This window comes from Pristiophorus japonicus, chromosome 19 (assembly GCF_044704955.1).
Source record: "Pristiophorus japonicus isolate sPriJap1 chromosome 19, sPriJap1.hap1, whole genome shotgun sequence".
Taxonomy (NCBI): Eukaryota; Metazoa; Chordata; class Chondrichthyes; family Pristiophoridae; genus Pristiophorus; species Pristiophorus japonicus.
In genome coordinates this window covers 88,739,189-88,755,929 of record NC_091995.1, presented here as the reverse complement: position 1 = coordinate 88,755,929, position 16,741 = coordinate 88,739,189, and the positions used below count along the sequence as shown (strand labels likewise).

At 49.9% G+C, this 16,741-nt stretch overlaps 1 protein-coding gene across 2 annotated transcripts in view; it reads right to left on the bottom strand.

Annotated features, from left to right (window-relative positions):
- pold1 (polymerase (DNA directed), delta 1, catalytic subunit) overlaps window positions 1-16,741 on the bottom strand; it is a 142,597-nt gene that overhangs the window by 110,904 nt on the left and 14,952 nt on the right. For both annotated transcript variants that reach the window (XM_070861771.1, XM_070861772.1), the window contains exons 5-8: window positions 15,182-15,307; window positions 10,915-11,083; window positions 9,276-9,396; window positions 1,745-1,874 (exon numbers count right to left, since the gene is read on the bottom strand). In XM_070861771.1, coding sequence (XP_070717872.1) covers window positions 1,745-1,874; window positions 9,276-9,396; window positions 10,915-11,083; window positions 15,182-15,307 — 546 coding nt within the window. The remainder of the gene's footprint in view (window positions 1-1,744; window positions 1,875-9,275; window positions 9,397-10,914; window positions 11,084-15,181; window positions 15,308-16,741) is intronic.

The following is a 16,741-nucleotide window of genomic DNA, read 5'->3' as shown; positions in this document are numbered from 1 at the left end:
ATGAGTGAGCACGGGAGAGGCATGGATGAGGGCTTCAGCAACGTATGAGCTGAAGCAAGAGGCGGGAGACGGACGATGTTACGGAGGTGGAAATAGGCGGTCTTAGTTATGCTGCGGATAGGAGGTCAGAAGCTCATTACAGGGTCAAATATGACACCAATATGATATAGGGCCCAAGTTTCGGGCTGCGCCATTTCGCGCCACAAAGTGCGCCTAAAATATTTTTTAAAAACTTAGATTCTCCGGCTCCCTGCTGGTCCTCTGGAGTCGGGCGCGGCGCGGCGCAGCACGAGCTGTACAGGGCGGAGCTAGGTCCCTGCGCTGAAAACAGTGCCGGGACCTCTGCACATGCGCGCTACAGTGGTCGCGCATGTGCAGTAGCTCCAGGCGCCCAAAACTGTGTGGGAGGGGCCCGAAGCACGCAGCTCCTAGCCGAATGGCCTCACTGAGGCTGCGTGCATAAGGCTCCTCTCCCACGCCCAGCTCCAACTTCCTCCCGACTCGACTCCCGCTCCCCACACCCCGGACCGGACCCGACCCTGACCCGATTCCCGCTCCCCCCGGACCGGACCGGACCCGATCAGCGCTCCGCTCCCCACCCCCCCCCGCCCCGGACCCGACCCAACGCCACCTACCTGTAAATCTGGTGCTGGGGACAGGCCCTGCCCGAAGTCTTGGGCCCGGCCGGGCCCATTCAGCCTCCCTCCCCCTTTCCCCCCCCCCCCTTCTCCTTTCCTTTTCCCCCCTTCCCCTTCTCCTCCCCCCCCCCCTTTCCCCATCTCCTCTCCCCCCCTTTCCTCCCCCTTTGCCTCCCTCCCTCCCCTCCTCCTGCCCCCGCCCTCTCTCCCTCTACCCCCCTCCTCCCCTCGCTGTCAGAAACACAGACACTGACAGACAGAGAGTGAGAGACACACACAGACAGACAAAGAGACACTGACAGAGACACACTGGGGGGGGGGGGGCATCCCAGCACGGCTGGAGGGCTCCCGGTGCTGCAGTCAGTAAGTAGAAAATGTTTTATTTATTGATTTTTTTTGATTGATTTATTGGTCGATTTATTGATGTTTTTATCATTTATTATTGATGATGGCTCTTTATTTGTAAAACTGAAGTGTTTAATGTTTGTAAACTTCCCTTTAAACCCCCCTCCCCCCATTCCCTACGCCTGATTTGTAACCTACGCCTGATTTTCTAAAGTGTAGACAAGGTTTTTTCGAGCGTACAAAAATCTTCACTTACTCCATTCTAAGTTAGTTTGGAGTAAGTTTTCACTGCCGAAACTTTGAAAACAGGTGTAAGTGGCCGGACACGCCCCCTTTTGAAAAAAAAATTCTGTTCCAAAGTGAAACTGTTCTAACTGACTAGAACTGGAGCAAACTAAATGCCGAGAATTTGAATTTCTAAGATACTCCGTTCTACACCAGTTGGTTCCAAAAAATCAGGAGCAACTGAAGCCAAAACTTGGGCCCATAGAATGGCCATTTCAGCAAGGCAGTCGAGGGCCACAGGTGCCCATGGACAGTACTAGAGGAGGGGAGGAAATTGGAAAATAAACGACTCGAGTGTCTATACATATTTTCCTCCACTGCTACAAGCAAAAGAAAGTCAGTGCAAATATGGAGTGGGCTTTGCTCAGATTAGCGCACAGAAGAAAATAGATCTGATGGTTGTCATGCTGATCCCAATCATTCAAAACATCTGAACCAAGGTTTGAAAATTTGGCTGCAGATTTTATTAAACGTACCCTTCCTTCCGGCGCACTCTATGTCGAAACTCAGCACTCGAAGCGGAGGAATTTTCTGCCACTCGCCTTCGGCAGGGTGGCTAATGAAGTCCGTCCAGGCGATGTCTACCTCGATCTGTGCCAGCGTCATCTATGTGGCATCAAAAAGAAAAAAAGAAGTTAGCTAATACACTGCTCAATGTGCAAATTTTCTTTCTAATTCATTCTTGGGATATGGGCATCGCTGGCAAAGTTGGCATTCATTGCCCATCCCTAGTTGCCTTTGAGAAGGTGATGGTGGACCTTCTTGAACCGTTGCAGTGCGTGTGGTGAAGATACTCCCACAGCGCTGTTCGGAAGGGTGGTCCAGAATTTTGATCCAACAACGATGATGGAACAGTGATATATTTCCAAGTTGGGATGGTGTATGTGATTTGGAGGATAACTTGGAGATGATGGTGCACCTGCTGCCCTCGTCCTTCTAGGTGGTGCAGCTCACGGCGAAGTCATGAGGTTGGGAGGTACTGGTGAAGTCTTGGCGAGTTGCTGCAGTGCATCCTATAGATAGCACACACTGCAGCCACTGGACCAGAGGTTCCTGGGTCCTATTTTCAGTTCGTGCTGAGTGAACTGATGGCACCAGTTGGGGCCCGAACCTCCCGGAGCTGCTGCTACTACTAAACATCCCGAGGTGCCTCACAGGAGTGCAATCAGAGAAAAAGTGACACCAAGGAGAAAGGGTGGGGGTGGAGTTGAAAGAAAAATAGTCAGCCTGGATTGCTACTCATCTGGGAAATGCATGTAAAGACGCTGGAGAGAATAGAATTGGGCTCAGCTCTAATGTCCTACAGTCAAATAACATGCCATCAATCACTGTCTAGACTCATTACAAACATAGAAGAATTAGGAGCAGGAGTAGTAGACCAAACGGCCCCTCGAGCCTGCTCCGGCATTCAAAAACATCATGGCTGATCTTCTACCTCAACTCCAACTCCAACTCCTCGCACTATCCCCATATCCCTCGAGTTCCTCAGCATCCAAAAATTTATTGATCTCTCTCTTGAATATACTCAACGACTGAGCATCCACAGCCCTTTGGAGTAGAGAATTCCAAAGATTCACAACCATTTGAGTGAAGAAATTCCTCCTCATCTCAGTCCTAAATGGCCAAGCCCTTATTCTGAGACTATGCCCCCTAGTTCTAGACTCCTCAGCCAGAGGAAATATCCTCTCAATATCTACCCTGTCAAGCCCCTTAAGAATTTTATACATTTCAATTATATCACCCCTCATTCTTCTAGACTCTCGGGAATATAAGAACATAAAAAAGAAGATAAGAAATAGGAGCAGTAGGCCATTCAGCCCCTCGAGCCTGCTCCACCATCCTGCCTGTTCCCCATAACCATTGACACCCGGTAGTCAAAAATCTGTCTATCCCCGCCTTGAATACATTCAATGACTCAGCCTCTACAGCTCTCAGGGATAGAGAATTCCAAATATTCACAACCCTCAGAAAATAAATTCCTCATCTACGTCTTAAATGGGCAACCCTTTATTCTGAAACTGTGTCTCCTAGTTCTAGATTCTCCCACGAGGGAAAACATCGTCTCAGCATCTACCCTGTCCAGCCCCCTCAGAATCTTATGTTTCAATAAGATCACCTCTCATTCTTCAAAACTCCAATGAGTACAAGATCAACCTGCTCAACGTTTCCTCATAAAACATTTTCATCTGAAGAATCAACCTAGTGAACCTTCTTTGAACAATGAAAGAATATCCCTCCTTGTGTCAGCTGTGGCTCAGTGGGTAGCACTCTCGCCTGAGTCAGAACGTTGTGGGTGACTTGAGCACGAAAATAATCTAGGCTGACACTCGCAGTGCAGTGCTGAGGGAATGCTGCACTGTCAGAGGTGCCGCCTTTCGGATGAGATGTTAAACCGAGGCCCCGTCTGCTCTCTCAGGTAGACATAAATGATCCCATGGCACTATTTCGAAGAAGAGCACGGGAATTAATATTGATCCCTCAATCAACATAACATGATTATCTGGCCATTATCACGTTGCCGTCTGTGGGAGCTTGCAGTGTGCAAATTGGCTACCGTGTTTCCTACATCACAACAGTGACTACACTTCAAAAGTACTTAACTGGCTGTGAAGCACTTTGAGACGTCCGGTGGTCGTCAAAGGGGCTATATAAATCCAAGACTTTCTTTCTTTCCTTAATATAGGCCAAGTTTCCTCAATCTCTCCTCATTGACCACTCTTCACCTGTGAGTCTGTCACCCATGAGAAGTTCCAGAAAGCTGCTGGCACTCGCGGACGAGCGAACGCCTGCAGGAGAGGAGAAGGAAGGGGCGAACATGGCACACACCGGCCCTCTTTGCCAGCTACGGCCCGTGTACTCTTGTTTTTAAAAACAGGGGGGGGGGACTTTAAAAGTTTGAAAGTCATAAGAGAAAATGAAACTTAATGCAAAAAAAACTGCAGACACTGAAAATCTGAAATGAAAAAATAACAGAAAATGGTGGAAACATTCCGCAGCATCTGTGGAGAGTTTTTTGATCTAGCCTGCCGAGTGTTATTGGCATTTTCTGTTTTGAATGATTATGGGCAGGTGTCTCATCTACTTCAGGCACCAACATTTGGGGAATTAAAGTCCAAGTAGGCCTCTCCCAACTGGTTGTTCAACATCACAAAAAAAAAACAAAGTACTTCCTAAAATGAGTGACCAGTGTCACATGGGTCTAACAACAAAGGTTTCTTTTTTGGTCAGGATCTGGAGCTCCAAACGTCATTGGTAAGAAAAAGAATTGATATAGAAGAGCATCTTTAAACCACTGTGGTTTTCACGACCTTCATAAACATGCAAAATTTGTTTTCAAATTATAATAATTGAACCAGCAATGTGCAACAGAACAAACCGAACACAAACAGAGATCACACACAAAAAAGGGAGAGAAAACACGTGACAAGAGTAATGTATACAGCTTATTTACTGGTTTTGTGAGCCTGAGAGTTTGGAAAGAAACAAAAGACTTGCATTTATATAGCGCCTTTGGATGTTCCAAAGTGCTTTTAAAGCCAATGAAGTACTTTTTGGACTGTAGTTGCTGTGGTAATATAGGGAAACGCAGCAGCCAATTTGCGCACAGCAAGCTCCCACAAACAGCAATGTGATAATGACCCGATCATCTGTTTTTGTGATGTTGATTGAGGGATAAATATTGGCCAGGACACCAGGGAGGACTCCCCGGCTCCTCTTCAAAATAGTGCCGTGGGATCTTTGACGTCCACCTGAGGGGGCAGACGAGGGCCTCGGTTTGACGTCTCATCCGAAAGACGGTACGTCCGACAGTGCAGCGCTTCCTCAGCACTGCACTGGAGTGACCGTTTTCACCAATGGATCAATCCTAAATCAGAGCTATTAGTATCAACTTGAGATTCATGTAAATTAAAAGGGAGCAGGGTCCTCAGATGTCGCCTCTGCCGCTCTACAGTACACACCTATGAGTTTGGGCACTAAGTTTATTAGCATCCAAAATAATAACAGATTTGAAAAAGTTCAGCCATGGCTCAGATGGTAGCACCCTTGTCTCTGAGTCAGAACATCCTGGGTTCAAATCCCACTCCAGAGACTTGAACACATCATCTAAGCTGACACTCCCAGTGCAGTATTGAGGGCGCGCTGCACTGTCTGAAGTGGCGTCTTTCAGATGAGACGTTTAAACCAAGGCACCATCTCCCATCCAATGGCACTATTTCGAAGAAGAGCAGGGGATTTTTCAGATTATTGCTCGTTTATTTCATTGCTGAAGGGAAGGTTGTGTCTGAATAACTTGATTTGAGTTCTTTGAGGAGGTAATAAGGAGGGTTGATGAGGGCAGTGCGTTTGATGTAGTCTACACAGAATTTAGCAAGGCTTTTGACAAGGTCCCACATGGTAGGCTGATCAAAAAAGTAAAAGCCTAAGGGAGAGTGGCAAATTGGATCCAAAATTAGCTCAGTGGCAGGAAGCAAAGGGTAATGGTCGAGGGGAGCTTTTGTGACTGGAAGGCTGTTTCCAGTGGGGTTCCACAGGGCTCGGTACTCTGTCCCTTACTTTTTGTTGTATATATTAATGATTTGGACTTAAATGTATGGGGCATGATAAAGAAATCTGCAGATACAAAAATTGGTCATGAGGTTCAGACTGCAGGAAGATATCGATGAACTGGTCAGTTGGGCAGAAAAGTGGAAAATGGAATTCAATCCGGAAAAGTGTGAGGTAATTCATTTGGGGAGGAGCAACAAGGCAAGGGAATACACAATAAATGGGAGGATACGGAGAGGTGTAGAGGAACAGAAGGACCTTGGATTGTATGTCCACAGATTCTTAAGGTAGCACGACAGATCAATAAGGTAGTTAAAAAGACATACGGAATACTTTCCCTTTTTTAGCCGAGGCACAGAATACAAGAACAAGGAAGTTATGCTAGAACTGTACACAACACTAGTTAGTCCACAGCTTGAGTACTGCGTGCCGTTCTGGTCACCACATAACAGGAAGGATGTGATTGCACTGGAGAAGGTACAGAGGAGATTTACGAGGATGTTGCCTGTACTGGAAAACTTTAGCTATGAAGAAAAATTGGATTGGCTGGGTTGTTTTCCTTGGAAGAGGAAGCTGAGGGGAGACTTTATTGAGGCCTGGATAGAGTGGATAGGACGGACCTATTTCCCTTAGTTCAACAACCAAGGGACATAGATTTAAAGTAGTTGGTAGAAAGATTAGTGGGGAAATGAGGAAACTTTTCTTCACCCAGAGGGTGGTGGGGGTCTGGAACTCACGGCCTGAAAGGGTGGTAACGGTAGAAACCCTCACCACATTTAAAAAGTACTTGGATGTGCACTTGAAGTGCCGTAACCTACAGGGCTATGGACCAAGAGCTGGAAAGTTGGATCAGGCTGGGTAGCTCTTTTTCAACCGGCACAGACACGATGGGCTGAATGGCTTCCTTCCGTATTGTAATTTTCTATGATTCTACGACTTTAGTAAAGTACTTCTTTGGCTGTGAAGAATTTTGAGACGCCCTGAGGTCGCGAAAGCCGCTATATAAATGCAAGTTTTTCTGAATATTGCCGAGCAGAAATAGGTGTTCGGTTGAGCCAGTTGCCATATGACCTGCAGGTGCCTTATTAAATCCCCTGGGAGGGCAGGCACACCAACATCAGTGTCCTCGCCCAGGCTAACATCCCCAGCATTGAAGCAATAACCACACTCGATCAGATCCGCTGGGCAGGCCACATAGCTCGCATGCCAGGCACGAGACTCCCAAAGCAAGCGCTCTACTCGGAGCTCCTTCATGGCAAACGAGCCAAAGGTGGGCAGCGGAAATGTTACAAGGACACCCGCAAAGCCTCCCTGGTAAAGTGCGACATCACCACTGACACCTGGGAGTCCCTGGCCAAAGACCTCTCTAGGTGGAGAAAGTGCATCCGGGAGGGCGTTGAGCTCTTCGAATCTCAACGCAAAGAGCGTGAAGCGGTCAGGCGCAGGCAGCGGAAGGAGCGCGCAGCAAACCAGTCCCACCCCCTCCTTCCCCCGACGAATGTCTGTCCCACCTGTGGCAGGGTCTGTGGCTCTCGTATTGGACTGTTCAGCCACCAAAGAACTCACTTTAGGGGCCCAAGTTTCCACATGATTTGCGCCTGATTTTTAGGAGCAACTGGTGGAGAACGGACTATCTTAGAAATCGCAATTCTCCACATTTTTTTTTCTGCAGTTCTAGTGAGGTGGAACAGTTCTACTTTGGAACAGAATTTTTTCTTCAAAAGGGGGCGTGTCCGGCCACTGACGCCTGATTTCAAAGTTTCCACAGTAAAAGCGTACTCCAAACTAAAGTAGAATGGAGCAAGTGAAGATTTTTGTAGAACTGAAAAAACCTGTTCAACACATTAAAAAATCAGGCGCAGGTTACAAATTAGGCGTCCAGAACGAGGTGGGGGGGGAGGGGGAGGGGTGAAGGGAAGTCATTAAATTCTACAATCAATCCTTATTTATACTTCTACAAATATTACACAAATAAATCTAACCTGAATAAACATTTATAAGCAAAGAAAAGATTAAATAAACCATCTTCCTACCTGTGTGAAAGTGCTTCAGCCATCGTTCGTTGCCGCGGGGGGTGGAGAAGGAAACCGCCGTTTGCCGCCGCGGAGGGGAGGGAGGGGAAGGAGGCAGCGGTTTGTTGCCGCGGAGGGGAGGGAGGGGAAGGAGGCAGCGGTTTGTTGTCGCGGAGGGGAGGGAGGGGAAGGAGACAGCGGTTTGTTGCCGCGGAGGGGAGGGAGGGGAAGGAAACCGCCGTTTGTCGCCGCAGAGGGGAGGGAGGGGAAGGAGACAGCGGTTTGTTGCCGCGGAGGGGAGGGAGGGGAAGGAGGGGAAGGAGACAGCGGTTTGTTGCCGCGGAGGGGAGGGAGAGGAAGGAAACCGCCGTTTGCCGCCGCGGAGGGGAGGGAGGGAAAGGAGACAGCGGTTTGTTGTCGCGGAGGGGAGGGAGGGGAAGGAGGGGAAGGAGACAGCGGTTTGTTGTCGCGGAGGGGAGGGAGGGGAAGGAGACAGCGGTTTGTTGTCGCGGAGGGGAGGGAGGGGAAGGAGACAGCAGTTTGTTGTCGCGGAGGGGAGGGAGGGGAAGGAGGGGAAGGAGACAGCGGTTTGTTGCCGCGGAGGGGAGGGAGGGGAAGGAGACAGCGGTTTGTTGCCGCCGCGGAGGGGAGGGAGGGGGAGGAAACCGCCGTTTGTTGCCGTGGAGGGTGGGGAGGGGAAGGAGACAGTGAGAAGGCTGCAAGAAGCCTCAGTGCTGATGTGCTGATTGCAATGTGCTTTTATTAAAAAATGTTCAAAAATTAAACAGCTACAAAGAACAACAAAAATGGCCGAGTGCCAATGTTTTTTTCACACTGAGCGTGCGCGAATGCTCCAACGCGCACGCGCAGCGTTGCCGGCAGGAAAAAAACTAATTTAAATAGTACCCGCCCCCTCCCACTTACAAAATCGGCGCGAGTGTAGGCTCCGCCCCCCTGGGCGCCGCGCCAAACAGACAAGGAGCTGCAAAGCGCTCGAGAATAGCGCGTTTTTTTTCTGGCGCCGTTTTAGGCGCGAAAACCGGGCGCCCAGCTCGGAGGGGCGCCCGTTTTTTATCCTGTGGAAACTTGGGTCCTAGGAGCGAAAGCAAGTCTTCCTCGATTCCAAGGGACTGCCTATGATGATTATGCCACATTAAACATATTCCTACCATTTCGCAAGACTGCACGTTAGAGGATGTGCGTTATTTGGCAAAGCAACAGCAATATTTCAGAAAGGGAAGGGGGTGGGGGTGACATGCGCGGACATTTAAAGGGACCGCGCACTAAAAGAAACATGCCACACAGGAAAAAAGCGCAGCTTACAGGTGACCGTCATGCCTACCCTTCCAAAAATTGTCTCAGGAGAGAAAAATAGAAGTTTTTGAAAAAGATTAATTCCATTCCACACCCATCCAAAAATTCAACACAACTAGCCTTTGGTCGAACACACCTTTCTGGGGTTATCCCTCGTTGCATTGGAATTTCCCGCTGGTTGCTCTTCCCTTATCCGGTACTTTCCAGCAGGTAATTCTATCCAGTTACAGCCAACGACGTCGCTGTCCACCATGAATCTACCACGGGATGGGGGGGTGGGGGGAAAGAGAAAATGCAAGTTTAAAAAAAATTTCAATTCAACCCCACTCGTTTTAACAGTGCCTTTCATAAGAACAGAAGAAATAGGAGCAGGAGTCGGCCATTTGGCCCCTCGAGTCTGCTCTACCATTCAATAAGATCATGACTGATCTGATCTTGGCCTCAACTGCAATTTCCTGCCTGCACCCCAGAACCCTCAACTCTCTTATCGTTCAAAAATCTGTCTCTCTCCGTCTTAAATATATTCGATGACCCAGCCTCCACAGCTCTCTGGGGCAAATAATTCCAAAGATTCACGACCCTCTGAGAGAAGCTTCACCATGCACTGTGGGCTGAGAGCATGCCCGGCTCAACTAAAAATGGCATCAGACCTGTGGAATATCAAGTATAGTGCCCCATTCACTTGTGGCGGGTGTGTTGATGTTAACGCGATTTGCCCGCTATACACAGTAAAACCAAAAAAAACAGAAACAACTTTTTTATTTAAAAACAGGCTTGATGCAGGACAGTCAAAGACTCCACTAATCAATTGCCTCTGCCATGCTGATAAGTAGCCAAATTTAGGTTATAACAAAAAGAGTACACAAGAGGGAGACAGCTGAGCAGTTAGTCATTTACATGCAGATACATCGCACTTCAAAGGGAAACAAATTGAAGATTGCTTGAAGCCCTGACCTTGCCCGAGCTTTTTAAAATTGGTAAATACAGAGGATTAACGAGGTACAAAGGACTTATTGAACAGCCTGGAATAGTCAGCATGCTTAGTAAGTTATAAGCGGCGCCTTTGTAATCGATTACGGTCATGGTTAGCGCTATTTAATCGATACAAGCGACTGCCCATGATAACCGTAGACAGTGTAAGTGGTGGGGAACTGTACCCACTTTCAGTCAATAGTGGTGCCACTGCCATTTCCGTAGCTCACAGATGGCCCCTAATGGCAAAGGCCCAACACTGCAGCATCAAAACATTGCATGTTTCAAACAGGTTTAGACTATTATGCTTCCTCCTCAAAAAAAACTAACACCTGAATACTTATGTGCCAGCCGTGGCTCAGTGGGCAGCACTCTCGCCTCAGAGTCGGTAGGACATGGGTTCAAGTCCCACTCCAGAGATTGAGCACATAATTCAGCTGACACTACCAGTGCTGCACGGTCAGAGATTAGAGGTTAGACAAATGCCCTGTCAGCTCTCAGGTGGACACAGAAGATGCCATGGAATTATTTTGAAGAAGAGTTCTTTCCGGTGTCCTGGCCAATATTTATCCCTCAACCAACAACACTAAAAAAAAAGATTATCCAATTACTGTTTGTGGGAGCTTGCTGTGCGCAAATTGGCTGCTGCATTTCCAACATTACAACAGTGACTACACTTCAAAAAGTACTTCATTGGCTGTAAAGCACTTAGGGACGTCCGAGGTTGTGAAAGGTGCTATATAAATGCAAGTCTTCCTTTGTAAAATTGTTTTAATACACACATACAGGAATAGTAAATATACCTGATTTCAAAGTCTATGTTGGCCTCATATGACTGATAGTTGCACACTGGGATTGAACCAAAGCGGAAGCCTTGTTCTAGCAAGCGTTTAGCAGGGGCGATTAAACGAGGTAGCGCCATTGTAATCTTCAGAAACGGCACCTTCTTGTTTCCTCCATAGCCATACATATCTGGAATTATACATCATGCACCTTGTGAAAGCATTCCCTCAGTAATTTCGGAACAAATCTATTATCCCCCCACCACTTCTGAACATAGTGAACCTGTGGAGCAGGCAGCCTCATCAATGAAGACTTTCTTCCCCGCAAATCTAGACAACACTGTATTAATGTTTTCAATGTTGGTGTCCAGAGAAATTTGGGTGTCCTTGTGAAAGAAACACAGAAAGCTAGAATGCAGGTACAACAAAAGGAAGGCAAATGGCATGTTGTCCTTTATTGCAAGGGGGTTGGAGTATAAGAGTAAGGAACTTGCTACAATTGTACAGGGCCTTGGAGTACTGCGCACAGTTTTGGTTTCCTTATCTTAGGAAGGATATACTTGCCTTGAAAACGGTGCAACGAAGGTTCACCAGATTGATTTCTGGAATGAGAGGGCTGTCTTATGATGAGAGATTGTGCAGACTGGGCCTATACTCTCTGGAGTTTAGAAGAATGAGAGGTGATCTCATTGAAATGTACAAAATTCAGAAGGGAATTGACAGGGTAGGTACGGTGAGGTTGTTTCCCCTGGGCTGGAGTGTCTAGAACCAGGGCTCACAGTCTCAGGATAAGGAGTAGGATATTTAGGACTGAGATGAGGAGGAATTTCTTCACTCAGAGGGTGGTGAATCTTTGGAATTCTCTGCCCCAGAGGGCTGTGGATGATATTCAAGGCTGAGATAGATTGATTTTTGGAATCTAGGGGAATCAAGGGATATGGAGATCGGGCGGGAAAATGGAGTTGAAGTCGATGATCAGCCATGATCTTACTGAATGGCCCTCCAATCATCAAGATTCACGGCACGGCCCTCGACAACGCGGACCATTCCCCATATCTCGGGAGCCTCTTATCAACAAAGGCAGACACTGATGCGGAGATTCAACATCACCACTAGTGTGCCAGTGCAGCCTTCGGCCGTCTGAGGAAAAGAGTGTTTGAAGACCAGGCCCTCAAATCTACCACCAAGCTCATGGTCTACAGGGCTGTAATACCCGCCCTCATGTATGGATCTGAGGCATGGATGATGTATAGAAGGTACCTCAAGTCGCTGGAGATACATCACCGACGATGTCTCCGTAAGATCCTGCAAATCCCCTGGGAGGACAGGCGGACCAACATCAGTGTCCTCGACCAGGCTAACATCCCCAGTATTGAAGCACTGATCACACTCGATCAGCTTCGCTGGGCAGGCCACATAGTTCGCATGCCAGATACGAGACTCCCTAAGCAAATGCTTTATGCGGAGCTCCTTCGTGGTAAACTAGCCAAAAGAGGACAGCGAAAACGTTATAAGGACCCCCTCAAAGCCTCCCTGGTGAAGTGCGACATTACCACTGACATCTGGGAGACCCTGGCCGCAGACCGCCCGAGGTGGAAAAAGTCCATCCGGGAGGGCATTGAGCTCTTCGAGTCTCAACACAAAGAGCGTGAAGAGGCCAAGCGCAGGCAGCGGAAGGAGCGCGCGACAAACCAGCCCCACCGATCCCTTCCCTCGATGAATGTCTGTCCCACCTGTGACAGGGTCTGTGGCTCTTGTATCGGACTGTTCAGCCATCAAAGAACTCACTTAGGGAGTGGAAACAAGTCTTCCTCGATTCCAGGGGTCTGCTATGATGATGATGAATGGCAGAGCAGGGGACCGTATGGCCTACTCCTGCTGCTATTTCTTATGTTCTTAATATTAAATGCAAACTGTTGTAGAGCGAGTTTCAGCAGGCTATTCAACCGTAGCCGACCTCACAGCAGAGCCTAAGCATGTGCTCACTTGAGACCCGTCCACGCGCACTTTCCAGCAGGGCTCACAGACAGTGATCGTGAGTCAAAACCAACATTACCGCTAAGGTGCACGGCTGCGATCCGGAGGTCCCGCGCAGGCCACTCACCAGGTGTTGCTGCCGGTGAAGATAACCTGCGCGTGCGGCCACTGCAGCACATTTAAAGGGACAGCGCACAAAAAAAAATTAGAGGGAACATTGGTCGCAACCTTGCCTGATTTTTCCTTGTCCTGGCCCAGGAGTGCTCAGGCCAGTTGTGACACCCTTATCCCCAGCTCACATCAAGTCATCTACTGCTAGAATTCATTCTTCCCCAGGATCTGGAAACCAAAAGTGCCTTACCCCCCCCTTAGCCTTCCCTTCCTGTGGCAATCCACAGGCTCTCAAATTCAGAAAGACTTGGGGCTGGATTTTCGGTCTTCTGCCGCCCCTGTTTGCGCCATGGAGCTGCGGCAATGGTGGCAGTAAGCACTTCCGGCCGGGCCGCCAGCTTCCAGTGCCCCGCCAGGATATTTGGGGCCAGTTTTGAGGAGTGCGCGAAGCATTAGCGCCCCGAAGTGGCGAGCCGGTGTGCAATGTCCGTGGCTACGACACCGGTTCTGTATTTGGTTCGCACCAGACCCTTAGCGCCCCATTACGTGCCCTGGCGGGAAGCTGGCGTTCCAAGCTGTAGCGGCAGGAGCGAGTCAAGTAATGTCGACCTGAGGTAAATGTGATTGATTTATTTTCCGATTTATGTTGTGGTGGCATTGGGAATGTTTTTGGTGGGTTTTTTTTTTTCAGGATCTCCACCCACCCCTCATCCCCCGTCCCTCACCTCCCCTTTCCCCCCACCACATCTCCCCCCCTTTCTCCTTCCCCCCTCCCCTTTCTCCTTTCTCCCCTCTCTTTCCTTCCCCACCATCCCACCCCCACATCTACCCCCCCACCTCCCCCTCCTCCCCCCCACCACCCTCCCCCCCACCTCACCACCTCCCCATCCCCCCCACCAACCACCTCCCCCCCACCAACCACCTCCCCCCCACCAACCACCTCCCCCCCACCAACCACCTCCCCATCTCCCCCCCCCCCCAACCACCTCCCCATCTCCCCCCCCCCAACCACCTCCCCATCTCTCCCCCCCCCAACCACCTCCATCTCCCACCTCCTCCCCATCTCCCCCTCCCCCCACTACCTCCTCCCCATCTCCCCCTCCCCCCACCACCTCCTCCCCATCTCCCCCTCCCACCACCACCTCCTCCCCATCTCCCCCTCCCACCACCACCTCCTCCCCATCTCCCCCCCCCACCACCTCCTCCCCATCTCCCCCCCCCCACCACCTCCTCCCCATCTCCCCCCCCGCCACCACCTCCTCCCCATCTCCCCCCCCCCCACCACCACCTCCTCCCCATCTCCCCCTCCCCCACCACCACCTCCTCCCCATCTCCCCCTCCCCCACCACCACCTCCTCCCCATCTCCCCCTCCCCCCCCACCTCCTCCCCATCTCCCCCTCCCCCCCCACCTCCTCCCCATCTCCCCCTCCCCCCACCACCTCCTCCCCATCTCCCCCCCCACCTCCTCCTTCTCTCCCCCCCCACCTCCCCCCTCTCCTCCCCCCCCAACCTCCCCCCTCTCTCTCCCCCTCCCCCCACCACCTCCTCCCCATCTCCCCCACCACCTCCTCCCCATCTCCCCCCTACCTCCTCCCCATCTCCTCCTCCCCCATCTCCCCCTACCTCCTCCCCATCTCCCCCCACTACCTCCTCCCCATCTCCCCCCACTACCTCCTCCCCATCTCCCCCTCCCCCCACCACCTCCTCCCCATCTCCCCCTTCCCCCCACCACCTCCTCCCCATCCTCCCCCCCCACCACCTCCCCATCCTCCACCTCCCACTCCATCCCCCCCCCCACCACCACCTCCACCTCCCACCCCATCCCCCCCCCCCACCACCTCCACATCCTCCACCCCCCATCCCATCCCCCCCCACCACCTCCCCATCACTTGCTCAGCCGGCCTAGCGCCCCAAAAGAAGTGTGCAACGCTTCCCTTAGCGCTCCGCTCCAAACTCCGGGTCCAGCTGATGAATTTTGTGGTGGCAGACGCAAACCATTTGCCGGCGCAATGTTTACCGCTCCGCCCGGGACAACACCACAACAGAGGCACGACCGAATTTATCCCTCTTTCTGTTTTACCTCATTCTATCCTACTATTTTTAACTTTTAAGGGGTTCTTCATTATAGGCTTTGGCCCTGCTCCTAGGTTTCCCTGCCATTGGAACTGCAGGAGCCATACAATTGAAGTTTATACTTACTCTCCTTCAGACAGATATCAACTGCCAGTACCACTTGCGACATGTTGTCCTTGTTCGATCTCATGTCCTTAATCACAATTGTATTCAGCTCTCGTTGAAAATCACGGAGGTGTTCGGAACCGAAACCTGTGGCAGGAATTTCGTTTCGCGATTAATAAAACAGAAACCAATCTGGGGGAAGGGTTACAAATGCGACTGCTCAGAGGGTCCAGAGAAGTAAAACACATCGGCCACAACAAGCTTTTAACCCAACAAAAAGTCTGTATCTATTTACCCACTCAAGCAGTGCCAGATGGGACAGTAGCCTTTGTAGTTTTAACACTGAACAGCACATCCGCAATCAAACAGAGGCTTACGCAGGACTCAACTCTGTCACTCTGTATGGCTGTGCCAGTTCAATTGGCTCCAGCTTACCTAGTGTGTATCACCAGTTCTCACACACTCTGAATGCCTTCTGAAGTGGCCCAGCAAGCCACCACTTTCTCAGGGCAACCAATAAATGGGGGACCTTACCAGCATCACAAATACAAATAGGGCGGTGGAAACAGATTCAGCAGTAGCTTACAAAAGGGAATTGGATAAATATGAGGAAATAGCAGGGGGAGTGGAACAAAAGGGATGGCGCAGACTCAATGGGCCGAATGGCCGCCTCCTGTGCTGTACTATTCTATACATGTCATGGTGCATCAGTCAGTTAAGAAAGCAAATGACATGTTGGCCTTCAAAGCGAGAGGATTTGAGTATAGGAGCAGGGAGGTCTTGCTGCGGTTGTACAGGGCCTTGGTGAGACCACACCTTGAATATTGTGTGCAGTTTTGGTCTCCTAATCAGAGGAAGGACGTTCTTGCTATTGAGGGAGTGCAACAAAGGTTCACCAGACTGATTCCCGGGATGGCAGGACTGACATATGAGGAGAGACTGGATCGACTGGGCCTGTATTCACTGGAATTTAGAGGATGAGACAGGATCTCATAGAAGCATATAAAATTCTATCAGGATTGGACAGGATAGATGCAGAAAGAATGTTTCTGATGTTGGGGGAAGTCCAAAACCAGGGGTCACAGTCTAAGGATAAGGGGTAAGCCATATAGGACCGAGATGAGGAGAAATTTTTTCACCCATAGAATTGTGAACCTGTGGAATTCTCTATCACAGAAAGTTGTGGAGTCCAGTTCGTTGGATATATTAAAAAGGGAGTTAGATGTGGCCTTACAGCTAAAGGGATCAGGGTGCATGGAGAGAAGGCGGGAGTGGGGTATTGAAGTTGCATGATGAGCCATGATCATATTGAATTTTGGTGCAGGCTCGAAGGGCGAATGGCCTGCTCCTGCGCCTATTTTCTGTGTTTCTATAAATACGTTTTTAGGGCCAACCTCTCAGGCCAACAGAATGCAACATGCAATAGGGACGAGCGATCAGAACCTGAAGGAGTATGAATGAAAGCACTAGCATTCTAGTAAGTTAACCTGGGAATATCTTCCAACCGGGAGATTCTAGGAGCACTGAGCAGCTTATTAGCACCATCCCCAATGTAAAACCTCAATAAAAATTGGCTATAAT